Source organism: Coffea eugenioides, chromosome 6, assembly GCF_003713205.1.
Source record: "Coffea eugenioides isolate CCC68of chromosome 6, Ceug_1.0, whole genome shotgun sequence".
Taxonomy (NCBI): Eukaryota; Viridiplantae; Streptophyta; class Magnoliopsida; order Gentianales; family Rubiaceae; genus Coffea; species Coffea eugenioides.
Window position 1 is genome coordinate 19,422,199 of NC_040040.1, and position 24,028 is coordinate 19,446,226.

A 24,028-nucleotide genomic window follows, 5' to 3' on the forward strand; every position below is an offset into this window, starting at 1 on the left:
TTATTAGATGTGTACTTTAGGCAATCATTCTTTCTTGGCAAGGAAAATGTGGGATTTAGGAAGCGGGAAGGGAGTAGGAAGATTTGAATCAAAACCTCTAATTCCTCGAGCATTGTATAATACGTAGTATCTTATGACAAACTTTTTTACTAGTAAGAATTTGAATTATTCAAATACAGCGCATTGAATTATTGTTATTAATTATCTGCTCATCCTAGGAGATGGTCAGAATGCCAATATGGCTAACTATAAGTGGGAGATCTCCATGACATACATCCATAAATTGCTAATATAATGTTTTTGTGCTGTTTTTCTCTTAATTCTTTTTTCATCTTTCACTACTTATATATGCATTAGCTTATAAATTACAGAGAAGTTTTAATCTCATTCTTCGAATCTTCACAAGTTAGTCTAAACATTCTTTGTTTCACTTTCAACGTATGTGAAATGAGAAGTTGTCAAGTCAGGTCCAGTGTGCAGTTTCCTCTAGCTGTAGAACAAAAAAGGAAAGAAAAGAAAAAAAATGCTTAATACAACGATGTCTATATATACATAAACATAGAGATTTCGAAAATAATGTAGATTTGCAACCAGGCACCAGCAATTGTTAAATTTGACTACCAACCAATTTATTTTCTTTTATTTTTTCCTTTTTGTAGTTTTTTAATGGTACAAATTTATTAGCCAAAAATGACTGGATTCGGAATTGACTGCTCCTAAATCGTACCAATCAGTGTAAATATCTGTCAAGTTCTACTACCTGCCTATTTTACACACCCTGATAGCAAAGCGCCATAAATAACCAAATCTAATTTAATCCTTTTTTTAACGCGTCTACAAATAACTATTTCCTTTTCTTTTTCTTTGTACGTGTCTGCAGATAAGTATTAGTACACCTACCATACTAAAAAGTCTGAATTGTCCTCAAAATTGTGCCGGGGCTCCCATAAAAAGAAAGAAAACAAGTAGTATGATTGGATAGAAAATTATTTGGGATAATTTTTTTTAAAAGTACTGTAGCACTTCTTTATTGTGATGTATATGAGATTAAAAAAATGATTGAAAAATATGTTTATAATGTAAGTAGATAAATTTGCATAGGTAATTTACTATCCAGACACACTTTATATAACTTAGCAATAACAAGAAAAGAACAACGACCAGAGTCATTTCTAAAATAGATCGAAAATTAGAAACATATGACGTGGTAAAATATCTGTACACCTACTCCACAACATGACAAAAAAAAAAGAGAGAAAAGAAGAAGATTGCATACCAAGCATTAAAACGGCAAGCTTAATTCGCGAAATTGTTGATAAATGATGTTAATTCAATTTTCTTTACGCGACTTGTACGCGTACTAGGTAAAACTAGTCAAACTTTTTTCAGTCAAATCCCAAACCAGCCAACCAATTCCCTCTAGAGGAGTTGGCCACCACATTAATGTGCTTCAATATGAGATTTGGGCCTTCCCATAGAGTAGATTTCCCCCTCCCCCACTCTCGTAGGAGTAGGAGTAGGCTAGATATATGCCGTTACACTTAGTTGGGTCTCTCCATATAGTAGATTCCCCCGTCCCCTAGGAGTAGGAGTAGGAGTAGGCTAGACATGTGCCGTTACGAAAAAAAAAATAAAATCCCACACTAGCCAAATGAATCCATATAAGGAGAAAACCTTTTTCCCACTCATGAATCCTGCTGATGATATAAATATGGGCAGTTTTGATCCACGGAGGAACCGTGTGGTATCCCAAAAAAGCTCATTCATGCATGGCGACGGCGTGTAAATATAAATCGCTTCTTCTTTCCTTGATACTTCCTCAGCCTGGCTGACTAAATCTCTCAGCCCTTCTCCCCCTAGAATCTGTATGTGGATAAAAATGTCTACTAGTAGTATTGCTGAAGAGGTTGCCACTCAAGAAACCAACACTCATGAGACTAAAATCACCAATGAAATAAGCAGTGGTGAAAGTCCTCCATCCCAAATACAGCTCAAAGAACAGAAACTTTCTTGCCGGAAATTCTCAAGATATGACTCCTTGGACGTTGAAGCCAACAACCTTCATCCCATTAATCACCATAGCTCCAAGGTTTGTTGTTCCAAGACAGTAATTTCTTTTCATTTTATTTTATTTTTTCGCTTTTGGGGGCGATATATGTTTGATCTATGATTTAAAGTGATCCAAAGAGTTTAGAAACAAGAAATCGATTACCCATTGAAATATATATAAATACATCTATGTTTTATGGAAATACAAATATGCTTGTATTACTCTAACTTAGAGTCAGAAGCAAGCACGAGTGGTAAGCAACTCAACCATTTATTCTTCACGATTAAAAAGTTATTTATACTGCGGTTTAAAGATTTATGAGATTGATATGGTTTGATTTATCTTTGTTCTTTTTGGGAATTGTTTGTCTAATTAAACCCTTTTTTTTCGCTTGCTATTTATTGCAATTTGAAGAATGGAGGATGGTTAGTAACCTTGCATTTGGCTTTCCAAAGCATTGGTGTGGTCTATGGAGACATTGGGACATCGCCTTTATACGTACTTTCCAGCACCTTTCCAGGGGGAATTAACCATAACGATGATATTCTTGCTGTTCTCTCTTTGATTTTGTACACCATCACTTTGATCCCGCTCATCAAGTACGTATTCATTGTGCTACGCGCAACCGACAATGGAGAAGGCAAGACCTAGCAGCTATTTCTTTAAATAAGTTTTGAATTTTCTTCACTCGGCAGCTGTTTTTACTTCATCAGAGCAGTTTGAAACGAATTCTTGCAAGTTTCTTTTTCAAGAGAAAATAACAAATGGAAAGGGTTTTCACAAGGAAAATAAAAATTGGTCTTACCAAAAAAAAAAGTGGAGTTTAATTTTTAGACATTGTACATACTGTCTATAATGTTTTCCTTTTGTAGGTTACCGTGATTAGTGTTAAGTGCAGATTTGTGTCACTCATAATTGAGAAGATTTGAAGAGATATCTTGCATACGTGCTTCTGTGACCAAAATATGCATAGTCATAGAAGAAAAGAAACGCTTTTGTTCTGTAGATTTGGGGAATGTTAAACTAAGGACACTTTTAATATCAAAGTTCTGGTGGCTATGGAATTATTATTTCGGTTGGAAACTTTTAATAAAGTTATTGAAAGATAAAATTTATTTTTGTAAATGGAGATAATCATTTTAAATTTTTAACATTTACACCATTTCATCACTTATTTCTATAAAAAAAAAAATTTTTTTGTCTTGTGTATTTAGGTGGAACATTCGCAATGTATTCTTTGATATGTCGTCATGCCAAGATTGGATTGATCCCAAGTCAAGAACCAGCAGATCAAGATGTTTCGACTTTTCAGCTGGCAAATCATCGGTTGCTAAGAGCATCCATATTCAAATCCAAGCTAGAAAAAAGTAAATTTGCCAAATTTTTCCTCCTAATAATCACAATGCTTGGTACATCCATGGTGATTGGGGATGGTATTCTCACTCCTTCAATTTCAGGTACGTTCTTCCTTTACCTCATGCTCGTGTGACTTTAAGCTGTTCTAAAATAATTAGTATTACCTATTTGCAGTTTTACATCTCTTTATGAATAAGTACCATATGCGCTGCAAAAAGGTACATGGTATTATTCCTATTATTCTACCTATGTAATTGGCACGTAATACCATCCCGTCTAGGGAGGGTCCAACTAGACCAATGAAGGTTAGAGGAAGAGGATTCAACCTCTAGAAGTGCACTACTACATATCTTTTGAATTTTATTGATATTTTGTACTTTATTTGATAGCCAACTCGCCTAAAGAGAGTTGATTGACACATAATATATAAGTACTGTAAATATAATTCTGGTATATTTTGTCTCCAAGATCCACTCAACTGATAGCAACAATAGCGAGTTGATCATGAAATTTTAATCAGATTTCAATTCCCTTCGAGTTTGCTTCCAAGACCCACTCAACTGCCAGCAACATTAGCAAGTTGATCATGAAATTTTGTTCGGTTTTCAATTCCTTCAGAGTCCACCCCAACCAAACAACCCCATCCCCCAAAAATAAACATCCCAAAGAAAAAAAAAAAATCAAATGCGCATGGGTTCTGTGAAAGTTACTATTTACTCGCATGTATAATAGGGTAATGCCATTGATTCAGCTGCAGTAAGTGGGATAGTACAACTGCTGAGGCACTGCAAACCATACGTATGTAGTCCTTATTGGGCTCGAGTATCTCAATAGCTCTAGCCAGCTTGAATTATATTTCCAACTAGGCCTCATAATACTGATTAATTTCCCCTCACTCAACTTTATGAAATTTGAACAATTTGTACTGTCAAAGATTAACATGTTCTCTGACATTCAAATTGTAAAAATGCAGTCTTATCAGCAGTAGGAGGGATCAAAGAAGCTACCTCTGCCATGACAGAAGGTACTATTGAACTCAGAAATTAACTTAAAACTTTTGTGTTGTATCAATAATATCACTATGTGTTTCTTGCTTGCCTTCTTTCTGCAATATCAACAATATTACTATGTGTTGTATGTATACTGCATTTTAAAAAAAATTTACATGTGCAACATGCATTTATCTATGTTGAATCCAATGGTTTGTATTCGTACTTCAGTAACTATATCATTTATTATTTTTGGGTTTGTAAAGCTTGAGGTACTTATTTTGTTCTCAAGAAATTGAGTTTTGTTCTTGTAGAGAGGATTGTATGGATATCAGTTGGAATTTTAGTCTTCCTATTTATGTTTCAAAGAATGGGAACGGACAAAGTTGGCTACGCTTTCGCTCCAATAATCTTTGTTTGGTTCATATTCATTGCTGGCATTGGCATCTACAACTTCATCAAGTATGATCCTCTGGTTATCAAAGCTCTGAACCCAAAATACATCTTAGACTACTTCAGAAGAAATCATAAAAATGCTTGGATTTCCCTTGGGGGAGTGGTTCTTTGTACAACAGGTCAGCTTGTATTTCTCTCCATAGAATTGGATACCTCAAGAGGAAATGTTGCTCTATTCTCTGAACATCTTTTCCTGAATTACCTACCACAAAATGCAGGAACTGAAGCATTATTTGCTGATGTTGGTCACTTCAGTGTTCGATCCATACGAATCAGCACGTGTGCTGTGACTTACCCTGCACTTATATTAGCATACACAGGACAGGCTGCGTATCTTCGCAAGAACAACTCAGATGTTTCCGATACCTTCTTCAAGTCTATTCCAGGTTGATAAATTTGACTATTAGATATCCTTTTTTTTTTGTCTTTTCTTTCTTTCTTTTTCTTTTCCGAATTAGAAATTGCATTACATTTTATTAAGCATGAATAAAAAGCTCCTAATAAGATTGGCTCAACGAAGCATCGAAGCCAGTCATGCATGACAATTCATAAATTTGATTGCCATACCTATCCTTAATATAGAATTGGACTTCCAGGGATGGAGGAAAGGGCAATTATATGCTTATAATTGCTAAGTAGGTGCGAAATTTGTAACACAGGTCCCATGTATTGGCCAATGTTTGTGGTGGCTATTTTTGCTGCAATCATAGCAAGTCAAGCGATGATCTCTGGGACTTTTTCGATAATCCAACAATCACTATCACTAGGATGCTTTCCTCGGGTGAAAATTGTTCATACATCAAGCAAGTATGAAGGCCAAGTTTACATACCCGAAATCAATTACCTTTTGATGGTGGCTTGTGTAGCTGTCACTCTTGCATTTAAGAATACAGTCAAAATCGGCAATGCATATGGTAGGTCTTCTTTTTTCTCGTTTCCTTTTTTCCAGGAAAGAAAGTTTTCGAATCTTAGGTTGTGTTTGGATTGCATTTTTCATGATTTTTCATGGAAAAATTACTGTAACGATTTGATGTATGTGAGGAAAAAAGATAATAGGGAAATGTGATTACGGAAAATGACGTAATTTTCCGACGGAAAACCGCAATCCAAACAAGGACTTAGTTCAGCGTCTGATGTTCTAGTACCATTTACTCAATGCAGGGATAGCTGTGGTTTTCGTGATGACCCTCACATCGGCATTTCTAGTGCTCATCATGATTATGATATGGAAAACCAAAATTCTTCTTGTTATTTTGTATGTTCTGGTCATTGCATCAGTGGAGCTTGTCTACCTAAGTTCGGTTCTCTACAAGTTTGATCAGGGCGGCTACTTGCCAGTAGCTTTTGCGATGTTCCTTATGTCCATCATGTTCACTTGGAACTACGTTTATAGGAAGAAGTACTACTTTGAGTTAGATCACAAGGTCTCTCCAGAGAAGCTAAAGGAGGTAATCATCGATACAAACTCTTACCGTCTGCCTGGGCTTGCAATCTTCTATTCAGAACTTGTCCATGGCATCCCACCAATTTTTAAGCATTATGTCGAAAATGTACCAGCACTCCCCTCCGTCCTGGTTTTTGTATCCATCAAATCGTTGCCTATCAGCAAAGTTCCAATGGAAGAGAGGTTCCTTTTTCGTAGAGTAAGGCCTAATGATCTGAATGTGTTCCGCTGTGTGGTGAGATATGGATACACAGATGTGCGTAACGAGCAAGAGCCCTTTGAGAAATTGCTGGTTGAAAGGCTGGGTGAGTTTATAAAGGAAGACTACAAGTTTTCTATTGTTGAAGAATCTCAGGGAAACCATGAAGAAATGGACAGTGATGGATCAGGCAATGGTGAAAATGTTGACCATGATCAGGAGGCAGTGAAAAGAGACATTGAAGTACTGGAAGAGGCATGGCGTGCAGGCATTGTTCATTTTGTAGGGGAACAAGAGGTGGTGGCAGGAAAAGGAGCTAGCTTAGGGAAGAGGATTTTGATAGATTATGCATTTAACTTCTTGAAGAGGAACTTGAGGCAAAGCAATGAGGTGTTTGATATTCCTCAAAAGCGAATGCTCAAAGTTGGGATGACTTACGAGCTGTAGGACATATTCCAAGTTATAACTACTAGTGTAATTTGCCTTCTTTTCACCCTCTAAATTTCTTCCCTTTTACAACTCTCTTTTTCAGATACTATTGAAGCAGTACAATATCTTAAGTTCTTTCTTTCATCGATGGAATATGTGTGTATATATATACATATATATATATACATCGATGGAATGTGTGTGTGTCTATATATATATATATATATGTACCCCAAAACGTTAAGTGATTTGTATTGAATATAAGGAACTTTACCGTGGCGAGTAAAGACTCGATCAAAATTATACAAAAGTGTTCAATGATATTGAAGATTAATCACTTCCTCGTCTTGATATATGTCTAAAGCATAATTACTAATTTTATATGTACTAGAAATAGTTCAAGTACTTTGCGTGTAACTCTATTAACTCAAATATAACATCTCTTAGGTATATTTTTTTTTTGTGAAATTTGATTGTTTACTGATTAATAGAATATTTTATATTTTCAATTTCCTTAACCAATTGTTGTTAGAAAGACTATTCAAATACGAACTCTTTGATATATTGATTTTTTAATATATTTGAGCTTTCTTTTTTTTGAATTTATTTTGAGCTTTTTGGTAAATTATGGATTCAATTTTGATAAACAATTCTTAATACCGTTATGTTCCACCAAATTTGCTATATACTCACAATATTTTTACCATTAAATCATAATATTATTTTTTTTTAATATCATACAAATGATATTGTACGATAATTCAGAATGTGGATAATAGTATTTGAAACTTATAGTGAATCTACCTTTCCTATTTTGTATGCTTACCTTATGCTTTCCTATTTTGTATGCTAACCTTATGCCTCTATGCTTACCTTATTCAGTACTTAGTTCTTGTGTTTGTACTGGTAAAGTAAACAATAATAATCATCCATTAGATGAAGGAAGAAAACAACTATTATGACTGAGAACAATAGTTTATGGAGTCCTTTTGGCTCCCTTTAAACTCTTGTATTATCTATTTTATTTATTAATAAAATAAGGGATTGGCATCTCTCCCCATATACGGGGTTTGCCATTAAAAAAATATTATTATGGCTAACAAAATATTTTGGAAAGCAATTAACCAAAGAACGGGAAGTTGACTTTATAAAACCTAAATTAACTAAATTAAATGTGAAGCAATAGTTAAGGCTACTTTGATTTGACAGAGATAAAACAAATTTGCTTTACACTTCATATAAAGTAGTTTTCAACTCATCTACATGTTGAATGAATTATGCCTTACTTTCGAGATATTCATAAAACAAGTGTGTTTGGATATAAGATTATTTGAAAATTTTTGAATAATAACATTGAGTTTTTGTAATGTAATGTATGTGAAACAAAAAGGATCATTGGAATAATAAAAAAAACTAACAATGTATTTATAACGCAACCAAATAAAACATTTTGCAAATAAGAAGCTATCCAAACAAAGATTGGGAGAACATAATTTGGCATTTTATCAAATAAAAAAAACTAAAAAAAGTTGACTATTGTTTTGTTATAAGATAGAGCAAATTCTCAAATATTTTGGTAGTTTTGAAGAAGTTTTCCCAAATAGTGAGAAGTTGAAAGAATGCATTAACCTAATGCGTCTTTTAAAAAATGCATTCATTGAATGCATTAAAGATGCTTAGACAAATAAAATAACACATTCTATGTCCGTGTCTTTTAAGGAAATAAGGCATTGCGGATTTTATCCTTTGAGAAGAGGCTTGAAAAATGCCATCTTTTGAGAGTTAATTTTAAAAAAAAAAAATCACTCATTTTGAGAATTTAGTCCATTTATGTCTTGCCTATTTAGCCTAACTTTGGTCCACCAATGAAGTGATAGAATGGGAAGCAGCTTGAAAAACCTTTCCATCAATAAGTTGCCTGTTTATGGTGAAATTCAATTTGAAGGAAGAATGAGTTGGGTGATTCGAGACAGGACGTCTAAAAAAAATATGGTGAAATCCAATTCTTCAAGGCATCCCATGTGTAACCGTGTAGTCATTTAACAACTGAAGAAAAAGCAGAAGAGTGGGGGGAAACCTGCTGCAGCCTCCTATACTACATTAAAAATTTGCTTAACAATTCAGCAATCTGTTCTACAGCCTAATCTCCTAGCCAGATGGAAAAAGTCAAACTTCCGCTGCACTAGATACTAGATAGTAATCTTGCTGCTAAAGCCATGCAAGATTTAAGAGTCCATTTCAAGTTTTCAACACGACAAATCTCTCGACTTTCTTTTGTATATTTTGCAACTGATTGAATTCAAAAACAGGGAATTATTGTATTTCAACATATTCAAGAACTTAAAATTTGTCACATGCATGCTGATAAGGGTGAAGATTAATCCCCAGTTCTTTCATTCTGAGTATCTCATCTCACTATATCTGATTGTATAAGAAATAATGGCTTTTGTTGGACATTTCTTGACAACGTAACGTTCCACTACTTCTTCTCCTGCATGGGATTCTAATTCAGCTTGGATTCATTATTTAATGGTGTTTCCAATATTTTGTGTTAAAACTTCCCAGAAGAGGAAATTATTAATTCAAGCTTAATTTTACTCATCATTTGCAGAAGCTATTATGTTGGGAAAAAATTGTTCTATACTACTAATCCATCATATTACCCCCAATAGGTAAACTGATAATCTCATTAAAACTTAATTACTTCTGTTTGGAAAACTTTTTTTTTTCAAAAAAAAAAATTTCTCAACAAAAATCCTGAATGGCTTTTTTTTTTTTAAATCACACTTGCACTCTTTTCTAGCTTTTTTTTTTTAAAAAAAAAAAGAACAAAAAAACTGTCAGTACAAGGGATCTGAGAGTTGGGCCGTTGGTTCAGTTTTGGGTTTAAATTGTTATCACCAGCACACAGTTGTCCAACGACTCATAGCTTGTAAGGAAGTTCTAACTAGTTAAAAATGGTTAACACGTGGGATTGATTGGGATTTTGGAGCATGAGCATTGGACCCTGTATTTGAACATCTCACAAGATTGCGCTGGCAAAACCAAAGTTCTAAATGGGCTACTTTTGAGCCCGGTTTTACCATCTTCTAAACTTGTACAAGCCCAGAACTTCTTCTTCTTCGTCCCATTTTTTTCGGGGGATAAGTTTTTTTTTTTTGAAGGATAAGTTTAACTGCAAGATTTTACTATAAAGATTCTTAAAACAGTAAATTGTTTTGCACTTAGATTTGTACTCCATTTTCTTGGATAGTAACTAGCTTGTGGTATGGATTATACACATATGTACATACACTATGATACCTGTATAGTACTATATTAAATTAAACAATGCAAAGATCTTAATTCATATTAGGGATAATTTCAGAAACCTCCTCTGAGGTTTTTGACAATTTCACTGAGCTCCCTTGAGATTTGAAAAATTACACTTACTTCCCTTGATTTGATAGTTTTAGTAACAAAACCTTAAAATATTATTGATTTGGTCAAATTTTCAAATGAATACCAAAAATGCTCTTGTGTAATGAGTTTTAATTTACTTTCCCATACAATTATAAGATTATATAGTATAATTAAAAGAAAAATGTGCCAAATTTTTATGCCTATACATACTATTTGATAAACAACTATAATAATAATTTTATCACTATGATAGAATACTTTTGATGGTATTTTACTATGGATTTAAATTTATAAGATAGAAAAAAAATTGAAATAATTCATTTAGAGTTTAAGAATTTTTTGAGTAGTGAGATTATTATAATTTAGTAGTAGTTTTGGGCCATTTCCTTTTGATTTAGCATTAGTTTTAATACCAAAATATAGAAAACAAAGATCAGCAAAAACATTGGATTCAATATAAAGTTAATTCATCAAAAAATCACTAGTTTGACATTTGGTTATAATAGAAACTATAGGTAATAGTGGTTTTTTTTTTTTGTCGAAACGTTAGCTTGTTTTATATATATAGAACTGTAAACTTTACAATATTTTGGACAAAGGTCCAATCAAAGGAACAAAATATCCTACGGATCACTGATGCCTAGCATCTAAAATTGGGATTCACCCATTCTTCATCTACCCAGATGTTTAGAGCATGAATGCTCAGTTTGATACTTCCTATTTTCCTAGAATTAGCAAAAAGAAATGAGCACTGTTGAAACAAAGTACCAATGGATCTAATGTCCTCAATTAGGGTGGCCATCATCTGGTTGTTGTACGTTGCTGCTGTTATATTTTCTACCAGCTTGCAATTGTCAAGTTCTACTTTGACATTCCTCCAGCCTTGGCCTGCAACTTTCAGCAGAGCTAATCTGACCGCAACAGCTTGGTCTTGTAATGTATCCCCGGATGACCTTTCTCTAAGTGCCCATGCTGCTTGCAGTTGTCCCAAGTTATCTATGGCTGTGATTCCAATCCCCACTGCTGCTTGCCTTCTGTCCCGATGCGTATGGATCTTCAATGATATACCAGTGTGGCTCTCATGTTGAACCTGGACAGTCCGTTGCTGTATCGCTGTTTCCTGAGTGCTCCTTCTTGAATTTTCCCCTTTGTTAGCTTCATTATATTCAGACCACTCCTGCTGTGCCTTCTCAATGATCTTGAAAGACACCTTTTCCTTATTATTAAACTCTCTATTATTCCTGGATTTCCATATCTGCCAAAGAATGTTAATGGTAATATTCACTTGATCCTCCATACCTCTACTGGCTTGAGCTTCCTGGATTGCGGACCACCATTTGGTGAAGTTGTCAGACAGATGTTCTATTCCATCCCACTGCACTGGCGCCATTTTCCAAATCTCCTTCACTTTAGCACATTGCAGCAGCATGTGTTCTATCGTTTCCACCTTCTCACCACATCCAGTACATATGGGTTTCCCTAACTTTGTTCTTGAGAAAATTGCCTCCTTAACTGGGAGACCCCCATGCAAGCATTTCCAAATGAAAACCTTTAGTTTCTGACTTACCTTCTGTTGCCACAATGAGTTCCATATCTTGGAGTTAGTTCCTTCAAAGCTTGTTCCTGCATCCTCCTTCCTTCTTGTGTACTTGTTTTCCTCTGCCTTCAGCCAAGCTTTATAACCAGAATGAACTGTGTACTGTCCAGCCTGGGAATGCATCCAGAAATAGCTGTCCTCACATCCTGTTACACTTAATGGTATACTCAATATTCTCTCCGCATCCTGTGAATTAAACGTTTTGAATACCAGGACTCTATTCCATCTGTTGTGCCTGATCAAGTCAGACACTAATGTCAGTTGACACCCCAATGGCCTTGTAGTAGTTGGTTTCCCTTCCACTGTTCCTGGGATCCAATTATCTTCCCATATTCTGGTACCTCTCCCATTTCTAATCTTCCTCCTAATTCCTTCTTGCAATTCCTTTCTTACTCCTGCTAAGCTCTGCCAGATCCAAGAAGCATTTTGCGGTACTTTTCCATTGAAAAGTGATTGCTTGGGGTAGTACTTCTCCTTCAGTACTCTACTGACTAACAAATTTGGCTGTGTTATTAGTTTCCAGATCTGTTTAGCCAATAGAGCCTTGTTAAACAGCTTCAAATCTTTAAAGCCCATTCCTCCATTGCTTCTCTTAGCTGTCAACTTCTTCCAGCTTATCCAGTGCAACTTTTTTTTTCCATCAGCATCACCCCACCAGTAATCAGCCATTTTCGAACTGATTTCTTTACACATCTTGTTGGTTAGTCTAAAGCAGGACATAATGTAGGTAGGCATTGCCATTGCCACAGCTTTAATCATTATTTCCTTCCCTGCTTGGCTTAACAACTTATTCCTCCATCCTTTCAGTTTCTTATCTATTGAGTTCCTTACGAATCCGAATACCTGCTCTTTTGATCTTGTTATTACCATTGGCAACCCAAGATACTTGCCTTGTTCAACCTGTTTAATGGATCCCATCGCCTGACATACTTCACTCTTCACAGATGGCAAGGTGTTTTTGCTGAATAAGACTGAGGACTTATCCATATTAATGAGTTGCCCTGTTGCTTCTTCATACACTTTGAGGATCCTTTTCAGCTTCTCTGCTTCTTGTTTGTTAGCTTTACAGAATACCAAGGAATCATCTGCAAAGAACAAATGCGTTATTGTAGGCGCCTTCCTGCAAATTTTTATACCTGTCAGCTCCTTATCTATCTTAGCTTTCTGCAGCAAACTTGATAGTCCTTCTGAGCAAAGCAGAAATAGGTAAGGGGAAAGTGGGTCGCCCTGCCTGATACCTCTTGAGGGGGTGACAAACTCCTTGTGCTCACCATTAATATTGAAAGAGTAGGTTACTGTACTTATGCATGCCATGATCCAGTTTACCCAAGTTGAGCAAAAGCCCATTTTTTCCATTATAGCCTTCAAGAAGCTCCATTCCACTCTGTCATAGGCTTTAGACATGTCCAGTTTCACTGCCATAGAGCCCACACTACCTTGCCTTTTGTTTTTTAGATAGTGCATTAACTCATGAGAAAGGATGACATTGTCTAGAATTTGCCTACCTGGTACAAATGCAGATTGACTTTTGCTGATGCATCTACTTAGAAACGGCTTTAGTCTGTTAACAAGGATTTTTGCTAATGCTTTATAGACCACTTGACAAAGACTAATAGGCCTATACTGGTTAATCTCTGTAGGACAATCAACTTTTGGGATCAAGGATATAACCGTATGGTTTATGGCTTTGAGAATGACTCCATGATGGAAGAAACCTTGGATTGCATTTACCAAATCCTTTTTAATAAGACTCCAGAATTTTTGAAAAAAGAGGGGGGACATGCCATCATTTCCAGGAGCCTTATTAGGATCCATTGAAAAAAATGCATTCTTTATTTCAATTTCATCCACTTTTTTGGTCAAATTCTTGTTCATATGTTCAGTTATAGTTATAGGTAATAGTGGTAGTTCTACAATTTTATTGGTAAAATTTTAAAAAAAGGAATAAGAAGGAAATAGAATAAAAAATAATTTTAAAAGTCATTGTGTATAAACATACCAAACAAGGAAATTTCATTAAAATATTTAAAGATAGTATTGTCATTTTAAATGACAAAACAGGTATGTGTAATTTTTAAAACCTGGAGGGAGCTAAATGAAATTGTTAAAAATCTCAAGGGAGGTTTCTCAAATTATCCCTTCATGTTAATACGTATAATTAGGCTCACTTGCAGGGTTGATCTTTATCATGTTAGCAAAAACTTACAAGAGAACATATACACCTGGGATAAAGACATATTTTTGTGGTAGTTCTCAATTTAGAAAACCGTAGTGTTGAATTGTTTATTCATGGGATTTTGCGGTACAGGGGACAAATATGTTTGATGATCAGAATACAAGTTTCAAGTGGCGCGCCTTTCGAAGCATATATTTATACTATACACTCGTGCAATCTCGAAAAGTGAATAATATTATAGATCCAGAAAGAATTATGGTCAATTTTTTCTGCTGGCTAGGAAGTAAAGTTGGGGATGAGGGCCTCAGCAATTATTCTTTGTTAGAACATAAATGATGAAGATATAAACTGGGATTAAAGTCTAAACTATGATAGGGTGGTGCAGATGAATAGTGGCTACCATAGTCTTTCACTATCTTAATAAGTACCCATCTTTATTGTTCACGTATCAAAATCGATTTGTAAAAGCATCAATTGAATTTGGTCCCGGTTTTGGGTCCTTGTACTTCCTAAAATATTTGAAATGATAAGCAATTTTCAACCTTGGGAGTTCTTCTGGTGCAAGAAAACAGAACTTGCAGTTGGAACAGGAGGAGCAGAGTTTTTCACATCCCAAAGGAATTGCCGGAACAGATAGAAGACTAGGGACCTTTTTGTTCTTGTTAGGCTACTTTCTGCCTCCATTTATGTCCTTTGCCGCCCATATGTTTGTGTGTGAACCAGACATTTTTTACGTCCCATTCATCAGTTTCCTAGTAATTAATCACAATAAGAAAAACTAATTGTAAAAAACCAAGAAACGTAGGTTATCTGTTCTCGTTTGGCATGTTACTCTTTTCCTTTCTCTTTTTTTTTTTAATATGCTTTTCCAACTTAATGAAGAAGTATCATACTTTATTGTAATCAAACTTTATTGTCAACAGAAGTAACGTTTCTGTTCATCATTGAGAAGGGTAAACAATAATTGATAGAATAAACTTAATGAGAGTTTAACAATGTGAAATCTCTAGCTACCATTGGCTATAAAGTAATCTTTAGGTGAAGCAATTCTAGATAGTGTAGTCTATAGGCACAATGAACTCGGACGTACTAATCAAACTCAACTCCCTTAAAATATTGTGGATGCCTAAACTAAATCAGTGCATATTCAAAGCCTAAACTCACTTTGAACTCGGACGTACATGTGTGGCTTTGAACTAAATTGGCCCTATTGAATAGCATTCTTTTATTTATTTAGCCCGATGCAGTTGACAATGTAAACAACCCGAAATTGGAGGAGGATTGGATTGGATGATAAATTGAATGGAATTGTAAGCAACACGTGCCGAATTCAAAACCTTCCAACGAATCCCCCCTTCCACCCCCCACCAAAAAAGTATACAAGTCAAAGAAAACATATATTTAAGCGAGTTGATCCTGTTCATAGCTTCTTGGTTGGAGTTTATGTGCATTGGAATAAAATTCAGTATGTAAAAGGATATACGGGTAAAGAAGTACACGTACACAGAATATTTGTGTTAGTACATATATTTGTCGTATTAGTTTCTATTTTTCAAGTGGGAGGCGCCAATTTCTTAAATATTAAATCCCTATATAACATAACGTGAGTGCATGCATGTTAAACACAAAATGTGTTTTCTTCTCTAATTGAAATGCAAAAGCATGTATACAGTACGAAAATGAAACTTCACTAACTTTAATAGATGGAGGCAGGATGTTTGTTTAGGGGAACAGATTATAAATAGGGTAAAAAACAAAAAAGCCCCCTGTAATAAACCTAATACACAGAAAAGCCTCCCATGGTTTCAAAATATACAACACAACCCCTCATGCTTTGAACTAAATTGTAAAGGTGACGGAATCCGTTAAACTTAATGGAAATGGTCAAAATGACCAAAATACCCTGATATAATTCAACAAAAAAACAGCTCAAAAAATCATTTATTTTATTTTCTAATTAGAGAGAATTGAGAGTTAAGGGGTAGAATAGGTATATTTGATAAAAATTAGGTATAAAAAATTTTTTTAGCTTCCAATATGTCATTTCCGTTAAGTTTAACGGATTCCGTCACCTTTACAATTTAGTTCAAAGCATGAGGGGTCGTGTTGTATATTTTGAAATCATGGGGGGCTTTTCTGTGTATTAGGTTTATCACAGGGGGCTTTTTTGTTTTTAACCCTTATAAATATCTAACTCAACTAAATGATCATGAGAAAAATTAAAAATACACAAAAAACACTTTATTTGAAAGTACTATCTAGATGTAATATTATCTACATAGTAATTTCCCTATACAAAATTCTGTTATCATCATGTAATTACGAAGTAAACCACTTAACAAGTCACTTTTTTTTAGGGTTAAAAACAAAAAAGTTCCTTGTGGTATACCTAATATACATAAAAGCCTCCCGTGATTTCAAAACATACAAAACGACACCTTATGTTTTGAACTAAATTGTAAACTAACAGAATTCGTTAAACTTAACGAAATGACGGTTTCAGCCGTTAAACTTACCGGATTCCATTAAACTTACCGTTAAGTTTACCGGATTCCGTTAAGTTTTTTGTTAAGTTTAACAGATTCTGTTAAATTTAATAAATTCTATTAGTTTACAATTTAGTTCAAAACATGAGGTGTCGTTTTGTATGTTTTAAAACTACGGGAGTCTTTTCTGTATTTTAGATATACCACGGGATTTTTTTGTTTTTAACCCTTTTTTTTTAATAAGGGGAGTATTTTTTTAGCAAGTGAGGGGTGTGATTTTAGAAACATAGAGGGAGAAGAGAAATTTGAACCCATGATCCTTAAATTCTCGACCTCAATCTAACTTAACAAGTCACATAGTTGCCTTGGATGTGAATAAGTCTTCATCCATCCCAAGTTCATTAAGAAAACTATCAAAGTGTAGTAGGAAAGCACAAAAGATTATTATGTTTGAAATGAGAATTTTAAACCTATAAGATTGTGATCAAGATTCATCCTACGAAACTGATAGGGAATTAGGATTACAAATGATGATTAAGAGATATACAAGTCAATAAATAAATGACCTAAAAAAATCTTCCCATAATAGTAGCGAGCTAGAGATTGAAATTCTATTTTAATTGGTATCTTACTTTTTGCTTTGGAAAAATCGTTCAAATCATCCTTCATATTTTGTAAAATGACTTTTATCGTTCTTCACTTTTAAAAGTGTAATTTTACATTCCTTACAAATTCACATTGATCAAATTTGGTCCCTACCTAAATTTTCAACTAGTTTTTGGCCGGAATCCACCACGTGCCTTGCACGTGATCATTTTTTAGGGGCAAATTTATCAAATCAAATTTCACATAATTTGATTTTTTCGTCCCTCACATTTTACAAAATGAATTTTTTCGTCTCTCACATTTCAAAAAATAAAATTTTCCATCTCTCACATTTCACAAAATAAATTTTTTCATTTCTCATTGATCATGTGTATGAATAGTTTCTTTTTTTAAAAAAAATTCATGTATATATCTATTTGATTTCACTTGAACAATACAAATAGCATGTAATATATTTGTATTTGATTTAATCTACAACTACAATTAGCTTATTTAGATGAAATTAAATAAAGATATATTACATGTTATTTGTACCGTTTAGGTGAAATCAAATAAACATATATATATATATGTATATATATATGAGTTTTCAAAAATGAGAAAAGACTATTGCACACATAATCAATGAGGGATGAAAATTTTTATTTTGTAAAATGTGAGGGATGAAAATAATTTATTTTGTGAAATGTGATGGACAAAAAAATTCATTTTGTGAAATGTAAGGGACTATGGATCAGATTATATGAAATGTGTTTGACAATTTTACCCCTAAAAAATGATCATGTGTAAGAAACGTGGTAGATTCCGACAAAAAACTAGTCAAAAATTTAGATAGGGACTAAAATTGACCAATGTGAATTTGTAAAGGACGTAAAATTACACTTTTAAAAATATATTAAAAAAAAGATATTTTACAAAATGTAAGGGATGTTTTGAACGATTTTCCCTTTTTTTTGGGTTAAGAAACTAAAGATTGGTATGTTAGAGGGAAACTAAGATTGATATGTTAAGGAGAAAGTTGGGTATCAAATTTTTTTAACAGTGAAGTGTGATCCAGTTGATAAGAAGACGTTGATCTTCTTAAAAAGAATAAATGGGTAAAAAATTTTGCATTAGGGGGCAACATATTTGGAATTTTTTTGAAACTGTCATAAATTTCCATAACTAATAGTGTGTTTTTAAAAAATTTTGGGGGATCCATTGCTAACTTTCCATTTGCAAGTTTTGAGTACTAGGAATAAAATAACACAAGAAATGTGTTTGGGACCCTCGAAAAGATAATAGATATACTTCTTAATTATATCAATACGTATGTAAATTTCCTATAGTTGTAATTAGCAGGGCATCCTTATGAAGATGGAAATTGGTGGACACTTTTTTGCAACGAAGGTCAACTTCACCATCCCCGCACTAAGATTTTATCGAATCATCGTCAGTCGGCAAGTCGCCCATCACCTCCGCGGTAGGTTCGACATGGAAAACGTTGACTGCATGGTCAACCATGAAGTCAACAAGTATGTTTGTTTTGTTTTTAATTATTATGAGCTGCAGCATATTTCAACAACGTTAATATCAGAGTCATATAAAGAAGGGAAAAAAAATACAAAGAACTGAAGAAGAAAAATTAAAGTATCATGAATAGTACAGTATTTGTTTGGTGAAACATTTCCCACAACCCCATCAATAAATTAAAATGTGTAATTTTCATCATGTTATCTTGTTCTACCCCTAGTTTTTTTTTTCCTATGGACAAGGGATATTTGAATCCTTAAAATTAAACATTATTAATGGTCAAGAGGATCTTTTATTTTACCTGGAACAGAAGGTAAATTAGAGAAGAATTAATGGACAATAAATTTTATATGCTTAATTATGAAAAATTAGCATCAATCCTAGGCCAGGGGTAATGTAACAAAGATGTAATACTTGGAGTTGATATATAACATGTCATGTGTGCATTATAAGGACAGAAGACAGGAAGCTGATCAGTCTATATCTGGTGGAAAACAGACACACAAGTCAAGCAGTTGAAATTGACAAGATTATTATGGTTTACAATTCAATATTGGACGATCGAGTAAAATGTTACTTTCGTGTCTTGATAACAACTAGTCTTACGGGGAACAAAAAACAAAGAAAGAAAGCCGTACAAGTGAAATTTTTTTTTTGGGGGGTAAAAGTTAGGCAAACGTGCAAGATATGAGTTTGGATTTTTGTTGCAAAGAGAGATATGGGTAGGTGAATTTAAATACTGTGTCACTAATCTCCTCCCCCTCTAAACTGCCTTGTTTGAATTGTGATTTTTTATAGAAAAATTTTTATATTTTCTGTGAACACATTTTTTAGTTATTTTATTACCTTACATATATCAGATCGTTGCAGTATAATTTTTTTATAAAAACTCCTAAAGTTAGTAATCAGAGGGGGATTCTTGATTACATCCAAATGAAACCAGAAATGAACTTTTGCTGTTGATCATTCCGGTAAGACTAATATTCAATAGAACAAACTAAGACCAGTCTTTTCATCAAGGGGGCATCTAGAATAAATGATTAGATATGAAAAATAAAAAGTTAATATTTATTATAGTGATAGTATACACAAGTAAGCCCTGACAAATAATAATCCCGATTGGAAATTATATTCTAAATTTTACACATATATCATGTATCTAGTTGTGCTAATCTATATAAATTGTTAGCGTTGGAGAAATTAATTCTAAAAAATTAATCAACAAATATTCTAAACCTTCCCACTCATCCTTTCTTTTTGCTGTTGAATAATTTGTTACAACTAATTCGCAATATTTAAGTATTTTAAGAACTAAAACCATTCTTTTATTCGATGGGGCATCTAGAATAAATGGCCAGATATATAAAAAAAAAAAAAATTAATCTTCAAATGTGCTGACTAATAGTGTTCACTAACCCTCTCATCACACAGGAACATTTCACTAAAGATTTGAAGATTTAAGATATTTATTGCCAATTCTCATAGAATAGGTGATTACAACTCTAAAGAAAGTAGTACTCATTTCAGAGTTCTTTTCGTAAAAATAAAAGAAATGTTAGTTGGTTAAATTTTGGGAACTTATGCATTCCCAATTATAACGTCCCACAATTTCTTATTTAGCAGGAACTTTTTTCAACAAAACTTGCAGTTCTGTGTATTTGACATAGGAAATCCATTTTTCACACTACAAGGTTTATTAAAGTTACATGATATCAAAGCAATGTTTGGGTCAATAAATATTCAAAAACCTAGTGGAGAAAAGAGGCATGAGATGAAGAAGGTTAAGAAAGAAATTACGGTCCATGGATCTATTTCCCACCTCGGTAAAAGGCAAGGTAGCTTTTTTTTTTTTTCTTTGGTTTTCTATTAAAGGGGGATAAAAAAAGTATATAGTAGGAACCTGTAAGGTGATATATATTTCACCATTCAGCTCCTTTTGAAAAAGGTTGAGTGCTAATCAGTCTCCAGATTGCTCCTCATCACCATCACATTTTGGCCATCTTCTACTCTCTCTCTTTCTCTCTTTTTTCTCTCTCCTCAAAGCTCACCTTTTCACCATGACTGATCCTTACTCAAATTTCTACAATCAATGGTTCAAATTCAACACTCCATACCCTTTTTCTTCCTCAATCTCCTCAAATCATCAGCCTCCTAATTATGTCCAAAACTTCTACTACTCAAACAATTGCATTCAGTACAATGGTACTAGCACCTCTTTTCACTCTCACAACAGCCCACCAAGCTCACCTCCTCTAAGAGAAGCCCTTCCTCTCCTCAGCTTAAGTCCAACAAGGCATGATCATGGAGCAATTTCAGAAGAGCCCTGTTGCCAGGAAATGGATATGGAAAGAAGTAGCAGCAGTAAATCCAAAGAGGACAGCCAAAAAACCCTCTTTCCCGGAGCTGTTCATGAGGTTCATGAAGAAGCTGAAGCTGAAGATGATGATGAAGATGTTACTGTAGCACTACATATAGGACTACCAAACCCTAGTGCAGCTGATCTGGCTTCCGTACTTTCTTCTTCAGCTGAAACCACTGATAAAGATCATGATCAAGATGGAGATGTCTCAGCTGCTGGATACCACCCCATCATGAACAGACTCAACAAGGGCCAGTATTGGATCCCTACTCCTTCCCAGATTCTTATTGGTCCTACTCAGTTTTCCTGTCCAGTTTGCTGCAAAACTTTCAACAGATACAACAACATGCAAGTAAGTCAATTTCACAGATCAAAACAGCCGCAGGAAATATTTTTAACTCCAAAGCTTTCTCTCCTCCTCGTTTTATTCTTCTTTTTTCTATTGTGAGTCTCCCTGCCCTCTCTCTCTCTCTACTTTTCCTTTTTCCAAATACAATTCCTAAACTCAATAAGAACAGGCTCCCAAATTCCCAATTTCTAATCCTTTTTTTTCTAAAAGCTTGAACTTTAAGAAAAGGATTAGATATGGATATGGAGGAGTTGTTAATTATTTCCAAAATTCCATTTACTTTAAAAGTACTATTGGATTTTTGGAATTAACTATTCGGTATTTATCAATGTTCTTTATGACTTCTTTCAATTTCAATGCCATAATTCTCCACACCTGATCCAACTGAACTAAAGCTGCTAGGTGCGTGAGCAGTGAAGTCATTTATGTGATTGAACAACACAGACAATGTTCCTTGTTGCTTTAGACATTTCGAAGTTTGTTGTTGTCTGCACACATATCTGCACTGTGCATTCCAACTGAAAATCTTGCAGTTTTCCGGGATTTTTCCTTGAAGTACTAAGGAACAGAATCCCACCTCTAAGCTTTTATCCACTGTCCCCACGGTCGAGACCAAAACTACAGGTTGCAAACCAGCAAACCCCATTCTTAAGAAATCAAAGCCCTTTATCATCTGACGCGAATCTTCCTAGCTCCAGTCAACTTAATATTTTGTTTAACTAAGAACTACTATCTTATTTTTGTCTATGATATGGAGATCTTACCATCATTATAGTAGTATCTCCAAACAAATTAGGAAAAAATCAAGAATTCTGTTTTGTTTTCTTCCAAGAACCATTTCATTTAGCTATTTACAATTAAATTTCTCGTTTTGTGTAGAAATGCTTCCTATAACTACTGATATGCTCTTAGATCCTTTAGTCATGATATTCAACATTTACATCCTTTATTTCATCGACGAGGATGTTTTGCATTGTCTTTTATTCCTCCATTTTGTATTTTTTCCCCTTTTATCTGGCAGAATTCTTCTAGACATAAGTACTGTTAGATTCACCAAGAATTTTTCAATGTGTCGGTGATGCAGATGCATATGTGGGGGCATGGATCTCAGTACAGAAAAGGGCCTGAATCTCTAAGGGGGACTCAACCTACTGGAATGCTAAGGCTCCCTTGCTATTGTTGTGCACCGGGTTGCAGAAACAATATTGATCATCCAAGAGCAAAGCCACTAAAAGATTTCAGAACCCTCCAAACACACTACAAAAGGAAGCATGGGATCAAGCCCTTCATGTGCAGAAAATGTGGCAAAGCTTTTGCAGTAAGAGGAGATTGGAGGACTCATGAGAAGAATTGTGGGAAGCTCTGGTATTGCATTTGTGGGTCGGATTTTAAGCACAAGAGATCCCTCAAGGATCACATTAAAGCTTTTGGAAATGGACATGGAGCTTATGGTGTCAATAGCTTTGAAGAAGATGACGAACCTGCTTCTGAGATCGAACAAGATGATGACCAGTCCATGCACTCATGACCACAAATCCAGAAATATAATGGTGGTCTAGGGTACTCAACTAGCAACTAGCAAGTAGTCGAACTCAAGTAGGATTTACATATCAATGGTTTCTCAAGTTTGAAAATCCCTCAAAGCTTTTGATTTAGTTAGACTTGCAACTAGTTACCTCTCTGAGTATTACTCAGCCATTAAGGTAGTAATGATTCAAGAGTTCAACTTTCTAGCATCTCCCCTTCCCCGAGGATCAAGAAAAAAGATAAAAAGAAAATGAAGGATCGGTCATAAGTTTCGTTTAGATTATGTTCTCCATGTAAAGACCTTTTCGCTTTCAGTTTATGCTTTAATGATGTTTTCTTCTAACTGTATGATAGCGTGATACTCTATTATTGCAACCTATGATAGAGGACTTAACAACTGAAATCTAGTGAAGAAAGACCAAGTTTGACAACATTGTGCATAGCTACTCACCTATCAAGGAACTAGAGTTATACTTAGCAGAAGCAAAACCATATGGGCAGTGGACACGGGAAACATAGTCCCATAAAGTACGGGAAAGCAATGCCAAAAGCTTCTGGCATTTTAATTAAAGAAGTAAGGACTGGAAATTTTTTTTGTTTACCCAAGAATTGGGTATTTAGCTTTGGTTGGACAGATAATGATAAATTCTGTAGGACGGAGTTTTCCCAGAAAGAACACCATCCGGACATGGAGAATGTTTTCTGTTAGGACAAAAATAGAAGGAGTTTTTCCAAATCCATGCATCTTCAACTTCATTTCCATAATGAATGAGTAGTTCCAAATCTTCCAATTTTTCATTCAGACCTCTATAGTGGGGTTCCATGAGTAACAGCTTTCGCAGTTTATTTTTCCTTTTTTTTAATATACATTCCAAAGCCGGCTAGGTCACAGTTAGTAACGAAGATAGGGTAATAAGCTAGAGTAGCTTCATATTAATCTTGTTTATGTGATAAAGTAACCAAAAATCAAATTTCTTAATTAAAAAAAAAAGGAAGAAGAAGGAAAAGATGCCAAAAGTCTGGCTATTAATTCTTGCTTAAAATAAGTCCAAACCTTTTTTTGGCTAAATGAAAAGTTAATTTGAGGTTTT

General features: G+C 34.4%; 3 protein-coding genes across 3 annotated transcripts; 2 read left to right on the top strand and 1 right to left on the bottom strand.

The window, feature by feature from the left end:
- Positions 1–1,869: 1,869 nt before the first annotated feature.
- LOC113775747 (potassium transporter 5-like) lies at positions 1,870–7,067 on the top strand. Its single transcript, XM_027320742.1, has 8 exons — positions 1,870–2,089; positions 2,465–2,690; positions 3,265–3,507; positions 4,380–4,430; positions 4,710–4,970; positions 5,070–5,237; positions 5,511–5,765; positions 6,013–7,067. The coding sequence occupies exons 1-8, from the start codon at positions 1,880–1,882 to the stop codon at positions 6,939–6,941; spliced, it is 2,343 nt and encodes a 780-aa protein (XP_027176543.1). The 5' UTR covers positions 1,870–1,879; the 3' UTR covers positions 6,942–7,067.
- Positions 7,068–10,965: 3,898 nt separating this feature from the next.
- On the bottom strand, positions 10,966–13,737 carry LOC113773779. The gene has a single exon (XM_027318392.1). It carries the CDS (start codon positions 13,735–13,737, stop codon positions 10,966–10,968), a length of 2,772 nt encoding a protein of 923 aa, XP_027174193.1.
- Positions 13,738–20,686: 6,949 nt separating this feature from the next.
- LOC113776072 (zinc finger protein WIP2) lies at positions 20,687–23,189 on the top strand. The gene is made up of 2 exons (XM_027321146.1): positions 20,687–21,413; positions 22,495–23,189. Exons 1-2 carry the CDS (start codon positions 20,760–20,762, stop codon positions 22,936–22,938), a joined length of 1,098 nt encoding a protein of 365 aa, XP_027176947.1. The 5' UTR covers positions 20,687–20,759; the 3' UTR covers positions 22,939–23,189.
- Positions 23,190–24,028: the final 839 nt, after the last annotated feature.

What these genes read in the sequence shown, in the direction of transcription:
- LOC113775747 (XM_027320742.1), top strand. Translation starts at nt 1,880, where the DNA reads ATGTCTACTAGTAGTATTGCTGAAGAGGTTGCCACTCAAGAAACCAAC. An exon ending in CTTCTTCAAGTCTATTCCAG is followed by an intron (nt 5,238 to 5,510) that starts GTTGATAAATTT and finishes TTTGTAACACAG; the next exon opens with GTCCCATGTATTGGCCAATG. An exon ending in CAAAATCGGCAATGCATATG is followed by an intron (nt 5,766 to 6,012) that starts GTAGGTCTTCTT and finishes TACTCAATGCAG; the next exon opens with GGATAGCTGTGGTTTTCGTG.
- LOC113773779 (XM_027318392.1), bottom strand. Translation starts at nt 13,737, where the DNA reads ATGGATCCTAATAAGGCTCCTGGAAATGATGGCATGTCCCCCCTCTTT.
- LOC113776072 (XM_027321146.1), top strand. Translation starts at nt 20,760, where the DNA reads ATGACTGATCCTTACTCAAATTTCTACAATCAATGGTTCAAATTCAAC. An exon ending in ACAGATACAACAACATGCAA is followed by an intron (nt 21,414 to 22,494) that starts GTAAGTCAATTT and finishes TCGGTGATGCAG; the next exon opens with ATGCATATGTGGGGGCATGG.